Genomic DNA, 23,669 nt, shown 5'->3' with positions numbered 1-23,669 from the left:
AGTACCGCATCTTGTCGAGTAAACTCGACAGTGGCGCCTAGAGGGTTAATGTTGGTGGGGAGATTCCTGAAGAAAAAAAAACATTGAATCACTTAATCTTTGCGTTCATACAAACCCTTGTACCAAAAAACCTTGTGCGTCAGGCATTCTTGAGATATCACACTCAAGGTGGGTTTGGCCTTGACATTTGACTTAATCATTGAAATCACTTTTGCACCCTTCATTAATATTAAAGCAACGTTGAAATTCTAAGTATAGATCAATGGGATTTCAAAGGTATTTCCACTAAAATGAATATTAAAACAATGTTGAAATTACAACCAAACTAAAGATCAACGTGATTTCAGTGCTATTTAAATATTAAACCTCAGTAAACCACTATTAGCCTAATCTGGCAAAATATTGGGAAATTCATATCCTGCTTTATCTACAGCCAGGATAAATTTGGCTAGGCCTAGGTATGTCTTGTTTAGGCTACACAAGCTTGCATAAATAACCATTGACAACTTGTTATCAGTTAAGCAAGTGCATTTATTCACTCTTCATCTAGAAATTCACGTGTACTGTGTTTTCCTGCCATCCATAGGAGTTGCAGTCAGCCTAATCCTTCAGTAGCAGAGTGAAGCGGCACCTAACAGAAATAGAAGGGGGGGACAGCTGTTAGATAAATATGTTCAACTGAGTAACAAACTAACAGCTAAGCCTACAATCAAGTTATTTTACGCCAGTGGTTCTCAAACTTTCTTTTATTCCCCACTTAGATCAAGGGGGCATTTTTAAACCCCACCTGTCCCTCATCGCTCTAAGAAAGTGGTAGGTCAAACTTAAAATTGTCAAATTTATTGAAATAATGACAAGTTCCAAATATATCCTCGGCAGCAGAGTTAAAATCAGCTGGTGCTGCAGATATAATAAATAAATACATAATGTGCCATTGTAAATTAAACACACATATTTCTGTTTTCCAGCAACATATTGGGAAGCATAGGCCAATATTTTACAGCATGTACGTATGGAGAGCACTCACCCACGTTCAGCTACAGGCATACAATAGAAAATGTTACAACTCAAAACAGAAAATAAACTACGAGAGATTAAGACAAACATAGGTGCATTCCTGTAGAATGAATAAGGGATGGTGTCTAAAACACGGGCAGCAGGAGTAGAGCCGGTGACCGCAAAGCTACAGGTGAAGACAAACATTGATTAAACCATGTTATTAATCCGGCAGCAAACGGGAGTACTGCAACATACCTGATGACTGAATCCGGTACTGGGTTAAACAGGCAGAGCTTACAACGCTTCTTCGTACCTGGGTTGTTTTATACTGTCCGGCCGGTAATCAATGCGAATGAACTCCGGTGTCTAACTAATCACCACGCCCCCCTAATTAGCGGGAGCAGGCCAGTGTGGGACATGTAGTGAAAACAGGGAAACATAGGGAAAAGACAGGGAAACAATGTGAACTGGCTACAAAGGGAAGGAAATTTATTCTGAGAAAAAAGAAAATCTCAATTCAATCTCAATCTCACAATTATTGGCACCCCTAGAAAATCCTAACAGAACCTAACAGAAGTATTTCCCTATCTAATTTCAATTTTGTTAAGGCGAGACACTACAGGTGAATAGGGTAACATTTTTAACAAGCAGATATCATTATGAAACTTCCCCAGTTGATTACTTACATTAATGAGAAAAAAAAATTATTACAAGTTTGCTGTAATTTAATGTTTACATATGCAAATTACGCATTATCTAATGAAATATGCGCTAATTTGCATACATTTTAAGGCACGAAACCTGAGCATTGGATACAGCCAGGTTCAAAATGATGTTTTCATTGTGTTCAGATATTAGATGGGGAAACATTTACAGAGGGATTTATGAATATCTACTTTTGTTATCCTGTAAATCAGAAAAGTATGTCACTAGGCTGCGCAAAGCACAGGAATTTATTTGAGGTAGGCTTATTCGAGGCAGACCTTTTCTACGTTATTGTGAGACATGCGTTTTGTTTGGAGCGGCATACCAGGCTTGTACCCTTACCGTAAAGTGTTACCGGCTACCCTAACATCAAGGTAATGTGTTAGGGTAGATAGGGTAAGGTAGAATATAATGGGGTAGACTCAACAAAAAGTTAGCAAAGTTAACTTTGACAAGGCTGGCGGCTAGCATTATCATCAAGAGGTGTGCTAACTTGTAGGCCTACCTCCGCATTGTTTTGCATGAAGATGTTACTTCAAACTTGAACTCCTATGGTAGGCAATGGAAAATCCTTACTGCAGAAATAGTATATTGAGGCTCCTGTCTAAAGTATTGGTCTGGGCGAGCTTTTTAAAACATAGGCTAAATCATTCACAATAGTGCTTTCTCGTCTGCCTCCTTCAGTCACGATAGCCAGACTGCGCTGGGTCAAATGGCACTATGAAATGCAATAATGTTATTATTTCTGTAATTAATTAATAGAAATTAACATGTTATTTTGACAGCCCTAAAATAAAACTACTATTGCTAAGCAATACTATAATGAGTGTCAGGTCGAGAGCAGCTGAGGTGTGGTGATGACATCATCGATATGCAAAGTAGTAATAATAATAATAATAATAATAATAATAATAATAATAATAATAATAATTTTTTATTTAAAACGCTTTTCAGGACACCCAAGGTCGCTTCACAGATAAAACAAATGGAAGAAAAATTATCATATATAGTCAATTTAGCCCCATCATAATCCGGATAGGATAGTCTGAAGAGATAGGTTTTCAGTTCCTGTTTAAACTGGGCAGTGGATTCACACTGCCTGATGTCATTTGGAAGTGAGTGTCGTGGGCTTTATTGAAATATATCCTTTAGTTTATATATCTTTTATGTAGTATCTTTATTCTGTGTAATATCATTATTTTGTGAAACTGAAGTCTGTAGTATGTTCAGTGTGGGAAAGGAAGGCTGGTTTAAGTGAAAGAGCAGGCCTGGCAGAAAATGGCATAGATAAGGTTTGGTGCCAGGAAATGTAAGCAAAACCTAAAGAATGGCAAAACCTAAAGAATGTATGAATAACAGGATGAGAGGGCAAAGGTGAAGTAAATTACTTGGTCAGTTATCTGTAAACATAGACCGTCTTGTCTGGGATGACTTGAAGGGGTATAAAGGCTGGACAACAGCCAGAGGATGTTAGCTCACTTTGCTTAGCTTAGCTTTCACTTACTTGCTTGCTTCACTAATGCTCCGGAGTGCTTTAAAGCAATCATCTGCAGTATACATCCACAGTGTGCGGACTTCTTTTGATGTTGTATTATTTAATTTGGATTTGACACCACATAATTGGCGAGCCAGCCAGGAGTTGGAAAGGACAATATTTAGGCATCATCTCAGAGTCTGGGTTTGGTCAGGGGAGAGGCTGATGCGCAACTTAAACTAAGGTGAGCAACTTTTGCTTAATAGCAGCTAGACTCCTCTGATCAGGCTGTACACAGAGTTATGAATACTTGTCTAAAACGTCCTCCAGTCAAAGAATCTTGCTAAAACAAAGACCAAGGGATTAATACTGCAGATTATGGTAAGCATTTGGGTGTACACTAATGGAAATGATTTTGCATGTGTAAAATCAAAAGTTCTGCATGTGGAGAACTACTAAATTCCTGCATGTGAAGGAATGCTATAACCAAATGAAAAAGTTTTGCATGGGGAAAACTAAAGTTCTGCATGAGGAGAACTAACTCAATTCCTGCATGAGAAGGAATGACAGAGATAAAAGTAACAGTTTTGCATGTGAAAAGCTGAAAGGTCTGCATGTGAAGACCTCATTTCCTGCATGTGGAGGAAATAATATACTAACAAGTTGAGTACAGCTGATATCTGATAGAGCGAGTGGATGGCCAAGTAAGGCACCTGGTGCCTGGAATAATGTTGTGTAAAAGTTGTGGATGTAAAGCTAAAAGAGAATACAAAGAAGTGTTGAATGGAAGTATACTTGATTTTTAGTATATGTTGCTGGTAGAATTAGAAGTCCATGGCAGAGCATTGGTAAAAGACGTCATATACTTGCATAACTTGTGATTAAGTAGAAGAGGCTGTGTGTGTGAGTGTGTGTGATACCAGGCAGAGGAGCTGCTGGTTGAAATAGGAAAAGGTGGGGGCTTGTGTAAACAGAGCAAAGGTATGCTGGAGACTAAGGATGTAGGTCTGAGATGGTTAAGGCATGTTGAACTGGGAAATATTTCACTTTGAAAGATTTTTGGGGAATGTTTAATACTGCAAAGTGTTGGGTTGAATGTCTTGGTCTTCCATGATCAAAATATTAGAAATGGTTGATAATAAGAATGTGGTAGTGGGGAAATGGTTTTGAAAGGTTGGTAACGCCAGAACAGAATGGTTCTGAATTACAGTGGGCAGTTGTCTGCAGAAGTGGAGTGCTGCTTGCTGAGAATATAATATTACCATAATAGATGGGCAAGGCAAAAGAGGAATAGCTTCATTGCTTGACACTGGGGCTGTCAGGGTAGTCACTTTGACCTTTTAAAAAGAATTGAATTTGCAATAATGAGAGAAACAGATACAGTTCTGCTAGTTTTTGATTTTCTTTAAAAGACTCTACAGTTCTATGTTAAAAGACTTTCATGATATTGAATAAAAGGCAATGATATTAGTGTTTACATACTTTAGTCATATAGCTTACGTGTATAAATAATTCACTATGGTAGTAGTCCCATAATGTATAGTGTATAGGTTGGTTAGGCTAGTCTCTTTAGGTTTCTGTTATGCTTAAAAGGTCATTTCAAGTTAGCCTTGTTTATAATAAGAGTATTATTACAAGTTAGAGAGAGTTAGTGGGAAAAATCACATCTGTGCTATGCTGTGGATGAGTAGACCAACTGACAGATGCATAAGTAGGCCCATCATGGTTAAATATAGAGTTTTAAGATCCAGGATTTGGGGTGAACGCTGATGGCGGTTCCAGGTGTTGGAAAAGTGTTGTTGTGTCCAGTGTTGACTAAGATATATTATGTAGTAGTAGTAGTAGTAGTAGTAGTAGTAGTAGGTTGACAATTGATAGGTTATATTAGTGGTAGCCTACTAATGATATACAGTATATTAGCTTATCAGTAGGTGGTAGGTTCAACTGTTAAATTAGCATTGTTAAGAATATGATAATCATGATAGTAGTATTAATAATAGGTCTAAATTAAATAGCTTAGCTATTAGCATGACTAGGCTAGGTTGCTAAGAGCTATAGCTGTTGGCATTATTAGGCTAAAGCTGGGTCAGCAACTGGCATTACTACACTGGATAGCAGTATTGAAGTTAATTTGGTTCATGGTAACATTGTTGAAGCTTAGGTATGCTTTAGAAAGATTTTGTGATGGATTATAGTTCATGGAGGACCACAGTGTTATTGGGGAAAAATAATTGAATTTAAGACTCCTTTGGATAATGTTCTAGACATATACAGGAACTCAATAAGATTTATCAATAACTCATATTACAGTTATATGTTTGGTGTATTGTGGTATGTGCGTCATGAGTATGTGTGTTATGAGTAACATCCTACCTTGTGGTGTTAATATACAATAAGATCAGGTATTGTTTCCATGTACATTTACAGTTAAAGGTACAGGTGACTTTAGCTCTGAAGAGGTGGTTTGGGCAAGGTCATTGGTTATAGAGCTGTCCTGCTATGTGGAAAAGGTTTATGGCTATAGGCTATGGTTATAGCCTTCCCACATAGTCCTTGTTTGTTAAGAGTTGGAAAAGGGGTTTTGTATTGTCCACATCACTGGTTGCATAAGCCAAGATCAACGGACATATGATAAATCAAAAAAAGGTTAATATTTGAAATAACGGCAACACTGAAAAAGACTGACTGACTGACTTAAAACGTTTTGGATTCCTACTTTATATTTAACATCTCTGGGGATATTTAGTTTCTACCTGTCAAATGGTTTGAAGAATCATATGGTATAAGGCAGCAATTGTTGTTAGCACTGAGGGGTTATTTGATGGAAAGTGGTGCTAAGCTGCTTGGCCCTAGAGTATCATTTGTTATTTGCATTGCTATATTATAATTTAGATAATACTGTTATAATTAAGTGGTTATAGGGTTATATGGGGAGTTAGTTAATTTGCTGTTGGGGTTTTATGGGGGCTCAGTACAGAGGGAACTGAGTAGTGACTTCCTTAGCTAAATTAGTTTGTGAAATGTACTGTGGGTCTATTTATTTCTAACTAAGAATATGCATAGCTTAAACTTTTTGTGTAAAAATCATAGAAATGGTAAATTGATTTATACTTGGTATACATAAGGGTTTTAAGTATATCTAGCCTACACTTATACTTAAATTTATACTTAGAGACTGTATATGTAGTATAGTATATTTCTACTGAAGGAAAGGTTTAAGGATACTTATTTACCTATAGCTAGAGGTTGGGATAGATGCTTTATTTATCCCAAAGGGGAAATTCAAGAATGAATGTTGAGGTATGATAATGTATGATAAAGTTAATTTCATAAAATTAATTTAGTAAATTTTAATATTACACTTTTGATAAAGTTACAGTGCTAAAGGATATAAAAAAAAATACATGGAGACAACTGGGGAATTTTACTTCAATGGCTTAAGTGATAAAATGAACTGGAAGTATGTTTTGGTAGTGAGGAATGGCATAATATATTAGACCATTCACTGTGGAATGCAGCATATGGACAGTAAGAGCCTCAAAAGTATAGAATTATATAAGATAATTACTCTAGTAATGTTTAGAGAAACTGGGTAAGCTGACTAATGGTAAAGGGAATGCCATGGTCAACCAAGTAAGTATGGAAATTTGATAGTCACCTATAAGGTAATAAGTAGTGTTACAGAAACCCCAGGCTAAAGTAAAAGGGATCAGTTGGTAAACAGTACAATGAAAAAGTGTTGCAGAAAAGTGGTTGAGAGAATGAGGAAATACAGATGTATGGCCTATACAAGAATGAATGGATTTAGCACTGTTACAAAGGTCAGGGATTACATGAAAATTGACACAATAGTAGAGCTATAAGAAGAATAGGTCAGTCATAGTGGAAATAGTAGGAGAAAGAGGTATTTAAAATGCTCAAAAACATCTTGACATCTTGATAGATTAATACAATAGGAGATAAGAGGCAGACGTAAGGAGATGACTTGGGAGTGAGTGACCATAACTGTAGGAATAATAATAGATGCAGATGTTATAGGAAGATATAAGGCATAAAATGTACAGTTAATGGTAAATTACAAAAGGGCAAGATAAAGTAGATGATAGAACTACAATCTGCCTGCAGCATGATTTCCTCATCCCCTCCAGCTAAACAGTAAATGTAATGCTGCCTCTTATATATAAGGGGGGAAAGGCTCATTACCAGCCGTGTGAGGACATGCTGATGTGCAGGGGTCAATCCAAGTACTCCCTGTCCTAACGGAGTTCTGAGCAAGTTCAGCACAACAGTGCTGAGCGACAAACTGAAAAGAGATAAGGACTCTGAGGCCTTTGTTAAGGCAACAGTGGCAAGCTGGAGAGCAAAAGAGGGAACTTGGAAGTGCAATGGAAGCGCTTGCAGCATCAAAAAGACAATACAGGCACCTATGGTGACCTAAGGCTTCAAGTCTGGGGAAACCAGTAGCAGCACCATCCTCAACACTATGGCAGTAGGAGCAACCATCACAGGTGTTCCCAAACCTGTCAGTCTACTGGCCTATGGATACCTATTATAGTGGGCACAGTCAAGCCCATGGCAGCCACAATCTCCACGTCAGTGGGGGTGGAGACTCAGACAAGATGGGAATAACTAAGGCAGAGTGAGAGGAAATTACAGAGGAGGCATCATGTGAGAATGGACATCTGAAGCAAGACAATCATCAGTTTGTGTTGACTGTCAAAGAAGTGGACAAAAGAAACAGGACAGGGAGAGGGAGGAGACACACAGGCACTGAAGGATGAGCCCAACGAGCATGCCTTCCTCTTCCCTTGTGAAATAGCATAGTTTTAAGGAGGCCTAGAGAATTCTACAGGAGAAGGTGTCTACCAATACTATCAAAGGGAATTGATGAGGAAACCATGCTGAGGGACTATTATGGGTGAGCCCACCTGATACCCAACAATGCCCTGACTAGGTACAGAGAAGGTAGTGTGACCAGGGCCCATAAGAGTCCAAAGTCACGCAAAGGAACCCGACTACGCCACCCAGAGGGAAACTGGGAAATGTACCCTACTCAATTATAACACAAGTTCTTATATGGACAGAGAGAGCAGAGACCCAATTCTCAAGTTCATGCAAAGTTTTATTAATGTTTTTGGAAGCAAATCAACTGCTGGAAAGGAAATAGTTAGTAAAATATATATGTATTTTATTAGATGTCACTAAATTTAGTTCATTAAATAGGTAGTTTACAATCAAGCACAATCACAACAGTTTACAGTCCAATATAAATATGCATGTATCTTGTGTAAAAAAGGGACAAGAAATACTGTACCAGCTCGGAAAGTATGTCAGGTGGGCCACTGGAGGGAGGGAAAGCACCCAGAAGAGACACCAATTTACCTGTGCAAAAATAGTCACACACACGCACACGCTGATAGCCACACTCACAGCAAAGGGTGGTGCAAACACGCAGTTAAGAGTGTACACAAACACGCTATAAGGAAACACACTAAGCATGCAGGTGACCAATAAGGAGGAGCAAAGAGTACCCAACCACCAGTGGGCCCGACCGATCCCCAGCTGTGGCGATATACAGCCACTAAGGGTGATGCTGATGCAGCTTAATTGTATCTACGAGACGAACACAGTTGGTCACAAACAAAACAAACAATAAAATGATCCGAGACGCAGACACAAACTTCCCCCTCTCAAAGCACACGGACATGCAGGCGTAACAAGACAGATCACCCACAATCAGCCAGCCCAGACAGCCGCGTCTGTGTGCGAGATATAGTACACGTAAACAAAACAAATTGTAGAAATCATAAATAAAATACAAGGCAAAACAGCAATGGCAATAGGTAGCTCTTCCTGAAGGCAAACAGAGTAGCATTAGCATTACATTTGAACAGCAACAGATACGCAATGCAACCCATGACAGTACATGCTGGTATTACCTTGCATCCACGCTAAACTGAGTGCCAATTCGACCAGTCGTAGTGCAGAACCCACATGTTAACCATTCCCAGAATATAATATTAAAACTAGCACACACACACTGAATCTAGTCAAAATTCAAAGAATTAAAACGCACCTTATCAGCAGACCGAGGGGCTTAGGACAAGGGAGGAATGTGGCCGAGTGTTCGCTGGGAGCTCACCGTCAAAAACTGCAATCTAATGAGTGAATGCATAAATGTGAATTAAGGGGGCATTAATACGAGCGTCTGCTGGACACCAAAATAAACCCTGGCTTACCTTCCTTGCAGCGACCGGGGGGGGATTATATTCCGAAAGAGCCGAGCAACACAGCACCATCCAAATGCTGCTACATATAGCGATTTAAGGCCTAGGCTAAATGAGGAAGTGATTTACGCCATGTGATGTAAATTATGGGGCCGGCCCATGTAATCAATTGAGGGCGTAGTCCCTGGCTACAGTAGTTAAGACATCTCAGGGTAAGTAGGTAAATACTTTGTTAAGCAAATTTAAAGTATGATTTACTCTTATTCTTACCTTTATTATATTTTGATTGTTATTTTGAATAGAAGTGACTACTGTTTAATTAATTGTAAATGCAAATGTTTTAATCAAATTAAGTGACAAAGTGATAACACTGCTATTTTTAATGTCAAATGACACTCCATTAATTTTTCAGGATAGGTGGTGGTGTAAGTAGGTAAGACTAACTTGACTATGTCCTAGGGACTGTTACACATTACAATATTACCTCTAGATCATGGAAGTTCCCTAGTGGTCACTCACACTCAACAAGTCTAAGGAATAGAATGATTTAGCTTTAATGGGAAAAATAAAGTTTGCAGAAAATTGAAATGATGTAATATCTGCTTTACATGTAACTAATGTGAAGCCAAAAGATCGTACGTACTGTACTATAACATTTGATAAAGAAAGCCATAGATAAAATAAAGAAAGCAGAGAAATAGGATTGATAGAATAAGAAAATAGAACTAGGATTTACTAATAGTTTAGATAGCCTAGATAAAGTAGTATAGGGTTAGAATAATTAGGAATAGAGGTAAGCTTAGTTTTTGAAGAATAAAACATTATAAAAGTCTATGACATGCAGCAAATTGGAGTAAGGTATGTTGAAGAATGATGAGATTACTGTATGTCCTAGAACATCTAATTAATATAGCTTACATAATAACCAGTCTTAAAGTAGTATCCCAAATTGACAATAAGTAAAATAACAATGCTTATAGGGAAATTTGTTTAATCTCTATGCAAAAAGAGAATAGATGGAATTAGGATCATCATAAGTCATTGTCAGAAGATTAAAATGTTTTATTATTTCAGAAATAGAAAAGCTGGTGGAAAGATGTTGGTCTTCATGGAAGGAATGGAGGTCCACCAACTCTATTCTGTTAATCACAGTAACAAAGGGGGGCGAACCCCTGGTAGAATGTCAAATTGTATGATTTGTTGCATTTGTTACCTTGAGTTACAGATTGTTTATCATTTTTCACTGTCATTATTTGATTAATGTTTTAGTTGAACGTCCCTTTGGAAAAAAAAGAGTCTGCTGAATACCATAACTGTAACTTTAATGGTTAGTGACATTTACATGACACTAACCAGATACTTTCCCAACAGATACAGTACTTGATATGGTGCTTTCCTTTGCGCATATTTGGGATCTATGCGCAAGGGGGGAGTAGAAAAGAGGAATATTTTTATTGAAGGATTTTTTGATTTTCATAGTTACAGGAAGTTATTGATGATAGTCTAACAGATGTCATGTGTATAGTCATAATATCAGGAAAGTGATAGTGTTGTCTAAACCATTAGGTCCCAGAAGGATCATGAAAACACTTAGTGATTGATTACATTGATATGATAAAAATAAGAAACTTTGGTAGTGGTTTGTAGGGGTTTTCAGATGATAAGGGCAAATGACATGTTAAAAGGGAGAATTGCTAAAATATGTGCCTCAACAGATTTAAACTGGTTTGATGCCTTATGCATTGCTTCGATGGATCAGCTCCAAGGATAAATTAGAAATTATATGGAATAATTGTCATTAATTCACAGAACAATTTATAAGCAGGAAAAGGACTTTCAGAAGGACCTACAGGAAAAGAGTCAACAACCTACAAGTATACTGCCTGGGGACAGAAATGATCCTGGCAGTGGTGGGTATAGTGTTTCTGGCATGTATGCTCCTGTTCCCCTGTTGATTGTAGACTTCCAGGCAAGGAATCCAGTGAGGAAGGGGGGACATTGTCCCAGCAACATCTGCCCTGATAACAAACAGGGAATGGACAGAAAACGGCAGAGATCCCAGTCCATGACATACCACCAAACCACCAGGAAATGAGCCATTCAACTGTTTTTTCACAAGTGAGGCCGACAAAGAAGACTCAGGTAACACATAAATGATTGACTGACAAAATCTTATCAACCACCAGGAATCTGGAATATTGGTGAATCTTCCCATATGAACGCAGTCTGTTATGTGCTTGGAGCACTAAGAGAACAGGTGGCTGCAACCTCCTGGGTAGCTATGCACCACTGGATGATGTTGGATCAGATATTAGCCAAAGAAAGTGTGTGTCAACATAGGAGTATATTGCAGTACTTTTATTCCCATAACATAGCTATGGCAAAACTAATAATGATAGAAAGATAGTTTAAGGGGGCATTAGGAGGATTAGAAATATGGCTAGCACAAATAGGAATAGTTGTAGGAATAGGTTTGCTTGTATTTGTGCTTGTTTTCTCTTTGTTTCTTCCTTGTTTGAGATCCATAGTGCTTAAAACAGTGGCTGGGAGAAATGGATCACAAATGCCTCTGCTGTTGATGAATGAAGCAAATGGCAACCCTTGTGGAAGGAGATACTAGTGCCAGGACAGATGACAAGGAAATGGAAACATGACAGTGATGCCAATGATGCCAGAACTGATGCTCCTCATAGAGGATTGGAGAAAGGAGGAAAATTAGGATACAGTATGCTGGTTGGAAGCAAAACTAGCTCTTTCATTGATGAAGTGGGATTGGGTGTGGACTCCACTCCGTCCAACAGCTAGGCCACCAATGTTCTCAGAGCATATGAGATGGAGTGCAGAACTAAGACAAGGGCTTTTGTTTTTTGTGAATTGCAACATTCGTAACATACTTCACACTTGAAGCGCAGCATCCAACATTTGCTAATACATCTGCGATTGCATTTACACTCTGCCATCTCCGAGGAACAAGCAATGGACTAAAAACTGTGTGTAATGAGAATGTATTATTCACAGTTTGGTGTTACTTTGTTTTCAGAGAAGAGGGTAATTATAGCATGTAACCTATCTTCATGTAGAAGCTTAGAATATTATAGGACTAGCCCTATCTGAAAACACCCATCAGGAATTCTGATGTGATCTGTTTGCTCATTTGATGAATTTATGGGGATGGGAAAAGCATATGTGTAGTTGAAGGAAAGTTTCTCCTCTCGCTTGTTGTAAACAAGTGTTGCTGTAATAACAGGACAGTAGAAGAGTTTCCCTTATGAAGGTTTTTTTCTCTAAAAACAACGAAAAAAGAGGTTTTCCCTTAAGGGTTTTCGCTTCCACCGAGAGGATTTGAAACTTGCCATTCTATTTGATAATAACACTACACTATTGGATTTGATTTAAGTGAGGGTTGGTTCAAGGGTGTAATAACAGTACTAATATAAGTGTTTTATGTTTAGCAGTGGTATTGGGGACAATTGCTTAAACTCATAGTTGCTGCTGTGTTAACTGGTTTGCTTAGCTGACTGTTTGTAGTGTGACTCAGCTTAGCAGCTGTATTTTCTTGATAGTAGGGGAGGTGTTAAAATAGTGATAAATGTTTGATCTTGCTCACAATCAAAGCAATAAAAACACATTTATAAACACTAAAAAGAACAAAGAGACATATTAAAACATATGCAATTAAAAGCACAAAGACAAACAGCTGCTTTTTAGTTTACTGTATGTACATAAATCATTACATTACATTCATGTACACACACACACACACACAAAGACACATGTATGCTCTCATCCCCAGCCATCCTTATTAGTCTCCACCCATCACCACACACACACTATGCAGGGCGCCCCAGACAAGCCCAGGCCACTACAAGCCTAGCAGTTATCCCAAGTTCTACAACAGTTGTAGAGTCAGGAGAGCATGTGCAGTTCTCTCCTCATCCTCCTCCCCTTGGCTGTGTCCTCTTTCTCGGTTTATTTCTGAAGGAGGTTGGTTCATGTGGAGTTCAGATGTCTTATTTTTAGTATGTTGCAGTTCGACCTGCTTTGATGAGAATTATGAAATATAATTGAGGAGTTTATCCAGAGGAATTTGCTGGTACATGTCAGCTCTTTATTGTTAAATGTCAGTAGCTCAATCTGCACTAGTAATGGCATAATAACATATGTAATATATGAGTAATAATGATAGTTTTGGGAGATTACAATTACTGTATATTGATTAGTCTCAATTGCTTTAAAAAGGGTTTGCAAACACGGCATATTACACATCTCTGCAACGCACAATATATACAAGCCAAACAGTGAGAAAGGCAACAACAACGAGGGGGGCACTTCAGGAGCACACACACATGAAGCTTCCCCTGCTGGTCAACTGAATTTGAGTGGTGCACAGGTGGAGAAGCTCAGACAAGCTTTTGAAGATGCTGGTCCCCTGAGAGACATGGCTGGTTCAGAGGCACCCCTTCTGTCCTCTCTTCTCTCAGCCTAAGGATTACAGTCCAGTGGCTTCTCCCCCGTTTGTTCTTGCAAACAGCAGTGCATCAGCTTAAATCTCTGCAGTTATGGTAATTAAAGCTGGATATGGCCCTATCAAAAAAGGTGCTTATCTTTAATACAACCATACAGGCATAGCCCAGCGTACTCCTGAATCCTCTACTCCTAATCCTACTGAATAAATCACAGACACTGCCAAGAGAGAGAGACAGGAGGTGCTCAGTTTTTTGAAGATCACACACTGTGTGTGTGCGTGAGTGTGTTTCTGCACGCTAGTGTGGTGCATGTGATTGACAAGACAGACTTTTCACCTCTTCTCTAGGATGTGTGCGAATTGACTTTGAGCCGGATCAAAGAAACTGAAGCAATCTTAAAGAACCCCCCTGGAATCATCCCGGATGTGTAACGAGAGTTTGTCTCAACATGTGCTGCGGGCTAAAGCAGTTTGCCGGACAAACTCCCTAGCTCTTCAACATGTCAGAGGAAGCTACTGCTCAGGCTGTAGACCATACCAGCTACCCTGAGAAATGAGACAAGAATGGCAAAAGGCACCAAAAAGACATATTCAGACAGATCTAGATCTAAACAAAACAAACTCTAGACAGACAGCTCCCATCATAGATCAATCACGCATCTCTGAACGAAGACTAATTCTGAATAAAACTAATTCAGCTCATTCATTCATTCATTCAAAATTTTTAAACCCCCCAGTTGACTTTTTACTGTCAGATATTTTATTCATATGTCTGAGGTTAGTCTGCTTACACGGACATGACACAAATGTTTTTTTTTCTCATGTTGTATCAACAGAAAGCTAAGAAATGCAGCAGTGTGAGCCTGCCTGGATGCCCATGGTGGACAGAGCTTCACCTCAACTTTAGCCTGGCCTCAGCTCTGTCAGTGTGGGTTTTCTCTCCAGGCGACAAGGATGAGGGCTTCCCATAGGACATTTTGAGTCCAAGTGCGAAAAAGTGTGTGTTCACCACAATTTCACAGTCTTAATGTGGCATCAAATTAGCTTTTCAGATCATCGGCTAATTTAACCTCATCCCAGAGATGATCCAAAACCGTGCGACTCCAAGAAGAGGACACCAAGAAGAGAGGACACAGATAGATGGAAAAAATGCCTGTCACCCAGTATCCATCTTAGCCGGAATGAGCCAGCTTAATAAGCCTTAAGCTGCGCCTTTGAGTTAAAAGAAACCTGAAATCACACTAATTCTACTGATGGGGTCTACTCTAAATGTGACAAATGTAACAACATCAGACAGAAAGGAGAGAGCAGAGCAGGGGATTTACTTTTTCTGTTTGCAGTGAACACGTTTGCTAAAGAGGTTAGTTGTGCAATTTTTCACTTCAAACACAGCATGGGGCTTACAAACATCATCCCCAGCCATGAACGTCGCACCCTCCTCCCCTCTCCTTTCGTCTCCTCTCCACTTCATGGACTTTTATCGCTGAACCCTGCTGGGAGTGCTAAATCTCTGAGATGAGACAAGACAAGACGTTGCCACTGGTTGGGATCAATACTTTTCTGACTGTCCGTTTTATTAAAAGTGCAGAGATTAATTGTGAAGGGCTAACGAGCCGAAAGCAGGCTGAAAAGAGACATCCCAATCTGGCAAGAACAGGGTAATGTGAGGCCAGATGTGATGGCTCACACACACATACACATTCAGACACACACACAATTAACACTTTTGAGAGTTTAAAGTCCAGCATCAAATAACCACCATTCTATGACATTTATTTTCATGTGTCATGGCGCAAGGCACAGCTAAACCTCTCAGAGGGTGCAGAGGATCCAGCGCACAACCCAGTCCTATACATTTCATTTCTTAACACATTTTAATTAAGGAGGAACAAAGAATTAAGCATGAGTATGGATGCAATATCTCATAGTCTACCTAGTGAGAGGTCTGACCCTGGAGTTGCACATTCTGGAGCAGATGAAGGTCAAGTGTTTTGATGCATGTTCCCACATTGATTGCATGATGACGCATGGGTAGCCTATATTATAAGCAATTTTTCTACATTCAGTTTCTACGTTCATGTTTATGTAGCCTCTAGGACGTTTTTAATTTTTGGAAGAGGAAAACAATGCTTCAGATGAAATAATTTGGTGGATCCCCTTACCGCCTCCGTATACGACTCTGTGAAATGTAATACAACAGTGCCATCTAGTGTCTTAATCTAATAACATTAAAAGTGTGAGATTAACCTCTTTTTTTGCTTGCAAATTGTCCTCTGTTTTCTGTGTACAACTCATCAGGACACCTCCATCGCGCAAATATGTTCTTCAGATGAGCACAGGTGGTCTGGCTGGTCATGTCTGGTGGGCTTTTTCCAGATAATGAGAGAAGTAATCAATGACAATTAGATAGTTTTGTTTTTTGTACTCACAGACACTGCTGTGTTATCAGAGGCTTCTTCCTCTGTGTTGGTCTGGTCTGCAGGCAAGTGATGCCCTGATGCCAATCATGCAGACGGTTGAGTATGGGCCAATCTCAATTCTGTTTTACCCCTTCCCCTTCCCCTATCCCTTCATCTTACCCTAGCCCTTGTCCCTCGAAACCGAGTGGCAAGACATAGGGGTGAAGAATATTCCCCTTGGAAATGAGATACCACTAGCCAACCATAAGGGAGAGCTGGATGATTGAAACACTTGAATTAACGTAATTTACAGAGATCGTACCACACTGAAAGCTAATATTTTGTCACTAGCAACCTGTCGTCTGTCAAATAGGCTATAATTGCATTTTCAGCTCGGAATAAAACCGCTCAGGAATTATTTCAACAACAGCTGAACGTGCCTATGTTCGCTCGCAGCCTACCTTGGTCCGGTGAATGAAACAGGGATGGGGACAAAATAAACATGCAGTTTGCTATGTAAACATCCCACAACTCCTTTGATATTTTACAATAATATCCAAATGGTCGTTACTTGACATCAGAAGCAATCGCTACCTGCCTATGCGAGGAGTCGGCAGCAGGCCTATGCATTCATATCAGACGAGCGGTAAAAAAGTGACATGGTATGCTCCCAATTCGCGGGGTAGACATGGAAATATGTAAAATGCGATACATTCGCAAAAATATTGATGCGCTGTTAACATTCACAAAACAGCGATTTTTGAAAACGCCCCCTGAAGAAGAACAGGACCTTCAATATATGGTCACAAGATTGAATGCAACATAAAACAATTACCATTTTAATTTTATAATCCTTATTAATGCCAACACTTCATGTCAATGAATCTCTCGGTGTGCTATTTTTCCGGTGTGAGCGGTGTATGTTGGGTATTTCTCTTACCCCTCGGTTGCAGGTAAGCTCCCGATCTTACTTGATTTTAAGGGGTATCTACCCTTGCCCTTATCCCTACCCCTCGATCGAAATGAGAATTGAGATAGCCCTTCGTCTCACGTGCACGCGCAAAACTAAGGGGAAGGGGGAAGGGGAAGGGGTAAAATAGAGAATTGAGATTGGCCCTATGTCATGTCTCATGCTGTACGGGATGTTCTCCGTACAACACCAGTCCTTTTGAGACCGACAGGCTGTTTCTCCACTGAAGGTAAGCTTTGGCTTGTACAGGAACACTACGCACATGTTTTGGCATCCCCCGAGCCACCAGTGTCCACATAGTCCATGCTTCTCCTACTTGATGCGTCTCCTACTTGATCCGTTCAAGCTTGGAACGGTACATGGGCCATGCTGAGTGGGCTGCATCTTCAAATGCTGAGATGTCACAGGTTAGTTCAGACACTTCACTTTGCATTACAGGCAATGGCTGTCTAGACAGTGTGCCAGCTACAGTGGGTCCCGGTTAAAAATTGACACTTCATTCACGATCAAGGTGATTCACGCAGCTGGGTGAAATGTAAGTACAACTGCAGCCGCTTGGGGGCAGCGTAGTCCGCTGTTGTGTTCCGAGTTTTCAGTGTGTGTTTTTAGCAGCTCCTGCAACATGCCAGTCCACTGTAGCCTATAGCTTTGTACATAATGTTAAACAAAGTTTTGGATTCAGTGGCAAGATGTCTTGATTGTACAGTGCCTGTCTCTCAGTAATGTTTTAAAATGAGAGCTTCGTCAGCTGGCAGTAGGCTACTTTGTCGGCAGTCATGAGAAGTTCGCTTGCTAACAGAACATAAATATGCGGCCCAGAAACCTCGTGAATAGTTCTGATTTTTTTAAAAACACTAATGAGGTTGAAATATAGCCTTTGCCTACAGCATCTCCTTAACAGTAATGTTAACAAAATGACAGCATTCATATGACAAAGGAAAACGAATTCGGTCACTCAAGACTGTGCCACAGCAACCAGTGTAGGCTACAGTCCTACCTAATAGGCATACTCGAAGCAGATAGCGTTGTCTGACGGTCGAGTGGGTTAATGCACGTATTTCTAGGTCTGTAACAGGTCTGCAACTTTCAGGCAGTTCTGAGTTCGAATCTAGGCAGGAGCAGAGCCATAAAAAGGCCTATAGGCCTATTGTTATCATTTTTTGCAAGGTGTTGCTCCTGGCAAGACTTGTTTATAAGATGTTTGGTGATTAATTGATAGCTGTTTTAGGGACACGTTAGACGTTCTTTATAATGAGCACATACGGGGAGTAAAACCACTGTTGCGCTGTTACAACTGTAGGCTATAATGATTGCAAGAACACAATATGCGCGTGTTAGTTTAGTTAGTTTTGTGATGTTTTGCACTTTTGCCTCATGTGTTTTCAGGTTTGAGGGCTTTTTTTGGCAAGATTGACCTTGGTTAGACTCTGCATATGTTATTTCTCCATATGGAAAATAAGTGTTGCTTGTTAAAACATGTGACTAGTGAAACTCAAATGATTTTAGAAATATTTAGCCAAAGCCAAAAAGTGTTACTTTGTGCCCCGCGCTCCCCCACTGCTTGTGAAAGAAGGGGGTGGGGGAGGGTATGGGATGACCAGAGCCATCTTCGCTGCTATTCAGAAAGCATCTTCTATCGTCTTTCCAGGCGCACACAGCTCGTTACCATATAGCCTATCCACTGCCTTAACAGATAGGCTCTGCTCTTGGGTTTGGCCTCACAGTGAACTCAACCCTCTTGTTGCTTGCATTTTGTTAAATAAAGCGATGCAGATTACATTATTTATTTCTGATTAATTGCGTCTTTTGCAACATCTGCTTGTTAGGCTGGGCTACTGTCAATGTCCTGTACAGGTAAATGTTCAACAATTGCTGGTGTAGGCCTACGGGCTATAATCAATTAGCTAAATCATTTGTCCAGCTGTTTAAAACATTTTTTTTTCGTGCTACATTCAAATGCAAAAAGTGCTTTTATATATTTTTTGTTGTCGTTTGAACGGCAATCAGGCATGTTGTGGTTGCAATTGAAGTGAAATTTATACAATATCCCAACCTATCCCACTCTGATATTTAGAGTTGTCTCGTTAAGATAAAATTCTTATTTAAATTTTGGGTTCGGCAAAGGAAGTTTTTTGCCTTTTTTATTCATGCCCTTTACAACTATTATATCTTTGCTCGCACACTGTAGGAACTGTAACGTGATTAATGACACGTTACACCCAACTCTGCTCAGCTACGACTAGAGAAAGAATCTCCCGTGTGTAAGTTCACTCCAAGTTGGCCTGCATGGCAGTAGGCTATTTCTATTTATCTATAAAATTACCACATGCGTTTGTTCAACTTTATGAAGCAGAATTACGCAGGCTATTTGCACACATTTTGTTTGAGAAAATACAGCGCACACGATTTTGGGCTGCACTTTGAAACTCGTTCCGGCGCCCCTGCCTTATTGCCTTTATGATTTCCTTATAACTTTCTTATACTAAATAGGAAATGCAAACAATGACATGCCCAACCCTGGAACTGACTGACTCTCTCTCTCGTGCATGCGCGCGCTCTTAGCAGCCTACGTTTCAAATTATGGTAGCCTAAGGTAACGTTCAAGTTAGATCCGCTGCATGAAGGAGAGTGAGAGGAAACCTGTGTCATGCTTTTATATTTGAGAAATAGGTCAACCTCTTCTCTCAGTTCCAATGCATGATCCGAATAATGGTGTATTTGTTAGTCAACTTTGCAAAATACATTCGAGGCTACACTCGAAACATTCGGGGCTGAAGCCCCGGCAAAATCGGCTGGCAACGTAGTAAGTAGTAGTGGCAGAACTCCTATGACACCTTGTGGTTGTTTGTGTCAACTGCAGTTTGTGCCATTTCTGCCGAGAAAATGGGGTGAGTGTTTCATGAAGGAACCCGTCCAAACTTAACTGGTACCCACTGTACGCATAGCACATACAGTTTAGGTTATCTGTATTTTGCATCCTTTATTTTCACTTCTTGGAAGTCAACTGGACTGTGGAATAAATGACGACCTTTAGATTTAATTCTACTCTCCGTGCGTGCTTCTCTGGAATGTGTGTCGGGAGAACTCCTCATCTACCTCATGTGGCTAAAAAGTTTGGTGGAATAGCCATTACATTGTCGGAAAACTTCCGACAATGTAAAGACCGACGGCTTCGAAAGGATTCTATATGTGGACAGTTTTGTTACGGATTGTGAAGTGGAACGCGATCGATGGAATCAATGAATGGACAATGCATCGGTTGTGAGTAAATTTGCGGTTTTATGAATGAACGCCGCTGTAATGGAATGTTTGAAATTGTGTGCGCAAACTAGGGATCGACCGATATGTTTTTTTCAGGGCCGATACCGATATCAATTATTACCAAAACAGGAGGCCGATAACCGATATGCAAAACCGATATGTCAACTTTGTCAAAAAGGGGGGTAGATAGTAAAGGCAATATGCTGCAAAATTTTTATTCAAAAGCATTTAATTATGCAAACTTTTTTCTTCTTCTTTTGATACACAATTGTCTATCAACTTGCATCACAAGTGTAAATCCTGTGTATCATGTTAATCCAAGAGCTGAGTGATGGCAATTATTTTCATAGACTAGGCCTACACAATGGGCTATGTGCTTGTCACAAAAAGGATGCTTTGCCATCGAGTGTGTGTGTGCGTGCACGAGAGAGGGAGAGGAGAGAGAGCACGAGAGAGGGAGAGGAAGAGGTGCATGCGTGCTGGCAAGTGTTGTTGAATAGTTCAACAAAACAGTTTTAAAATAGTTCTTAGGCTATTTAAGCATGCAATTTGTGTCCATATGTAGGCTATAAGCTACACTTTTGAGAGCCTAAAAGGCACGTTAATAGCCAGCTCAGGACGCGATTTAGTTAAGGTCGGATTACATTACGGCTGCTCCTGGGTGCGTCTTTTTTGACAGTCCGTTTCAAAAAGGAGCAACTAGACTTTTTTGACGTTCGCTATCGCATAATTTAGGACTTGTTTACTATGTAGGCCTAGGGATAACGTCCGCCGTGGTGTCTCGTTATTCACAATTAACAGACGAAGCGGAGGCAAAGAGCTCCTGACGCGCAGCACCCGAGTTTGTAGGCTAACTAGTAAACAGCATATCAGTAACGTGCATCAATCGGGAGTTCGCTAAACTTCGCTAAGGAAGTGGGTGCTTTTTGTGATTATTGTGATTCATTGCAACTTCAGCAATGTAAGGTAGGCTACCTTCCTTACCTTAGAAAAATAGCTCCGTACAGCTGAAGCCCAGTCTACAGTCTGCCTCAGTGAGAATCCTAAACTTTCTCTGTGTTCAGTCTTCGATCCTGATTGGTTGCATTCGTGCTAACTAACAAATCAGTTAGTTCCATGTTCCGTGTTGTGCATGCATTACTTGAAAATAACTAGCTCCAGTTATGTATGAACAGTGAAGGTAACAAACTCTTAAAAATGTGAAAAACGTGAACTTGAAGAAGTGAAAATTGAACAATATGAACTATGAAAATTGAACAACTTGAAGCTACATCTATCACGTGTGAACATGCTTAACAAAATATGGTAACAAAACATGGGAACTAAATGTGCATTACGAATAATCAGTGGGAGCCCTGTGCTTGTTTCCCTGCAACAAGAAGGTTCCATCTGGGGATGATGGAAGACAGTGACACCCTCAGTGTGTTTGAAATGTCCAGTCGATTGCACAATTTGGTCTTAGTTGCAGTCATTGCCAAAAACCTGGCCTCGCATAGATACGTGGTGGAAAATGGTGGCAACGTTTTCAGCGCTTTTACGGCTATCTTGGGATATTCTGCTTTGGTTTTCATCCAAAAATCCGCCAGAGAGGTTTCCTCTGCTCTTTCTCCTGCGCTGACAAGTTAGGACTATTCGGGACATATTGACAAATGGGTTGTGGACCCACTCATTGGTTTGCCTTGGATCTTTGGAGGATGGGAAGTAACGCCAAACTCATTTGAAAGCCGCGAACAAGGTGATCGCTCAACCCAGCTGCGAGAGAAAGGGCCCTGCCTCAGTCTCTCCCAAAACCCCCACAACTGTTTGGAACATATCAAATCCACTCGGCTGCACCCACAAATCAAGCTTGGCTTTAAATGCAGCGACTTTATCTGCCAGTTTAAAGACAGTCGTCATTCTCCCCTGCAGTGACAGGTTGAGGTCATTAAGCAACCCGAATATGTCACACAGGTAAGCCGAAGTTTTGACACCCAGCCCTCATCACTAAAAAATATGCAGCTAATGGTGACTTTTTTTTTGTAAGAAATCTCTGCAGCGGCTCTCGCAACTCAAACACTCTGGCCAGTGACCTGCAACCAACCAACTTGATAGCGCACCACGGTGACCCATTCACCCTCTCTAACAACTGTGCCTCAATATCCTCTGACATATCATCAATTGCCTATGGACAGTGCTTGCAGAAAGCGGTACCTGAGCTATTTTTTTTTAGCTGCAGCCTCCCCAAGGAGTTCATTGCACATGCCTTTACCAGCAGGCAGAATTAACTCTTCCCCAATAGTAAAGGGCTTCTTAGATTTAGCAATCCGACTAGCCACTATGATGCTTTTTGTCCTTCTTGCTCGCGTTTCTTACGCTCAAAGAACTCAAGGGGTTTGTCTTTAAGTGTAGGATGCTTGGACTCTAGATGTCAAATTAGCTTTGATGGTTTCATTGCTTCGTTTGACAACCTATCGTCAAATACCACACATAAAGGACTTGGTGCATGCGAGTCACCGGTCTCTGCGAAACCATATTTTAAATATGACTGGTCATATTTTGTATTGAATGACCCCTTCTTTTTCTTTGAGGTATCTGGCTCACCATCGTCAGTGGGTATTATTGCGAATGTGACATTATTGCGAATTAAATTGAGTTTATTTAGTTTGCATGCATTTTTTTTAAAACTCTTGTCGTAGACTACGGCCCGGTTAGGAATGCCCGGTGGTTGGGGACAGCTGCTCTAAAGTCTAGGAAAGAACAGATTGAGGTGCAATCTCAGTTAGCAGCAGAGGCAGCAGAGGCTAAACTCAGAGCACTTAGTGATAGTGAAGAACTACAAGGAGATGCTATGAATGAATATTATCGTAGAGGCAACTTTGAGCCCACTTTTGCTGATGCTTCTGCAATTGACTTTGTACCTCTGAAAGCAGTACCAAAAACCCTGTTCCAAACAGCAGTTCAGCATATGCAGGGCAGCTCTAGGGCAGCTGCAACCTCATCAAGCCCACAAGTTGATTCAAGCAATGACCCCACAGGAGACCACTGTGCCATGCTGCAAACACAGAAGAACCTCATTGATCTCATGATGAGGCAACAAAATCTTTCCCTCTTACCGAAAAGAGAAGTCCCAGTCTTTGACGGTAACCCACAATCTTTTCAGTCTTTTATTCATGCTTTTAAATACATTATT

General features: G+C 40.2%; 1 protein-coding gene across 1 annotated transcript in view; it reads right to left on the bottom strand.

Moving 5' to 3' along the window:
- Positions 1-510: 510 nt before the first annotated feature.
- The window catches only part of qkia (QKI, KH domain containing, RNA binding a), a 207,344-nt gene continuing 184,185 nt past the window's right edge, over positions 511-23,669 (bottom strand). The window contains exon 7 of the mRNA XM_048227271.1: positions 511-631. Within this exon, the coding sequence (XP_048083228.1) occupies positions 609-631 (23 nt within the window). The 3' untranslated portion in view covers positions 511-608. The remainder of the gene's footprint in view (positions 632-23,669) is intronic.

Source organism: Alosa alosa, chromosome 19, assembly GCF_017589495.1.
Source record: "Alosa alosa isolate M-15738 ecotype Scorff River chromosome 19, AALO_Geno_1.1, whole genome shotgun sequence".
Lineage (NCBI taxonomy): Eukaryota > Metazoa > Chordata > Actinopteri > Clupeiformes > Clupeidae > Alosa > Alosa alosa.
This window is presented reverse-complemented; position numbering and strand designations above follow the sequence as displayed.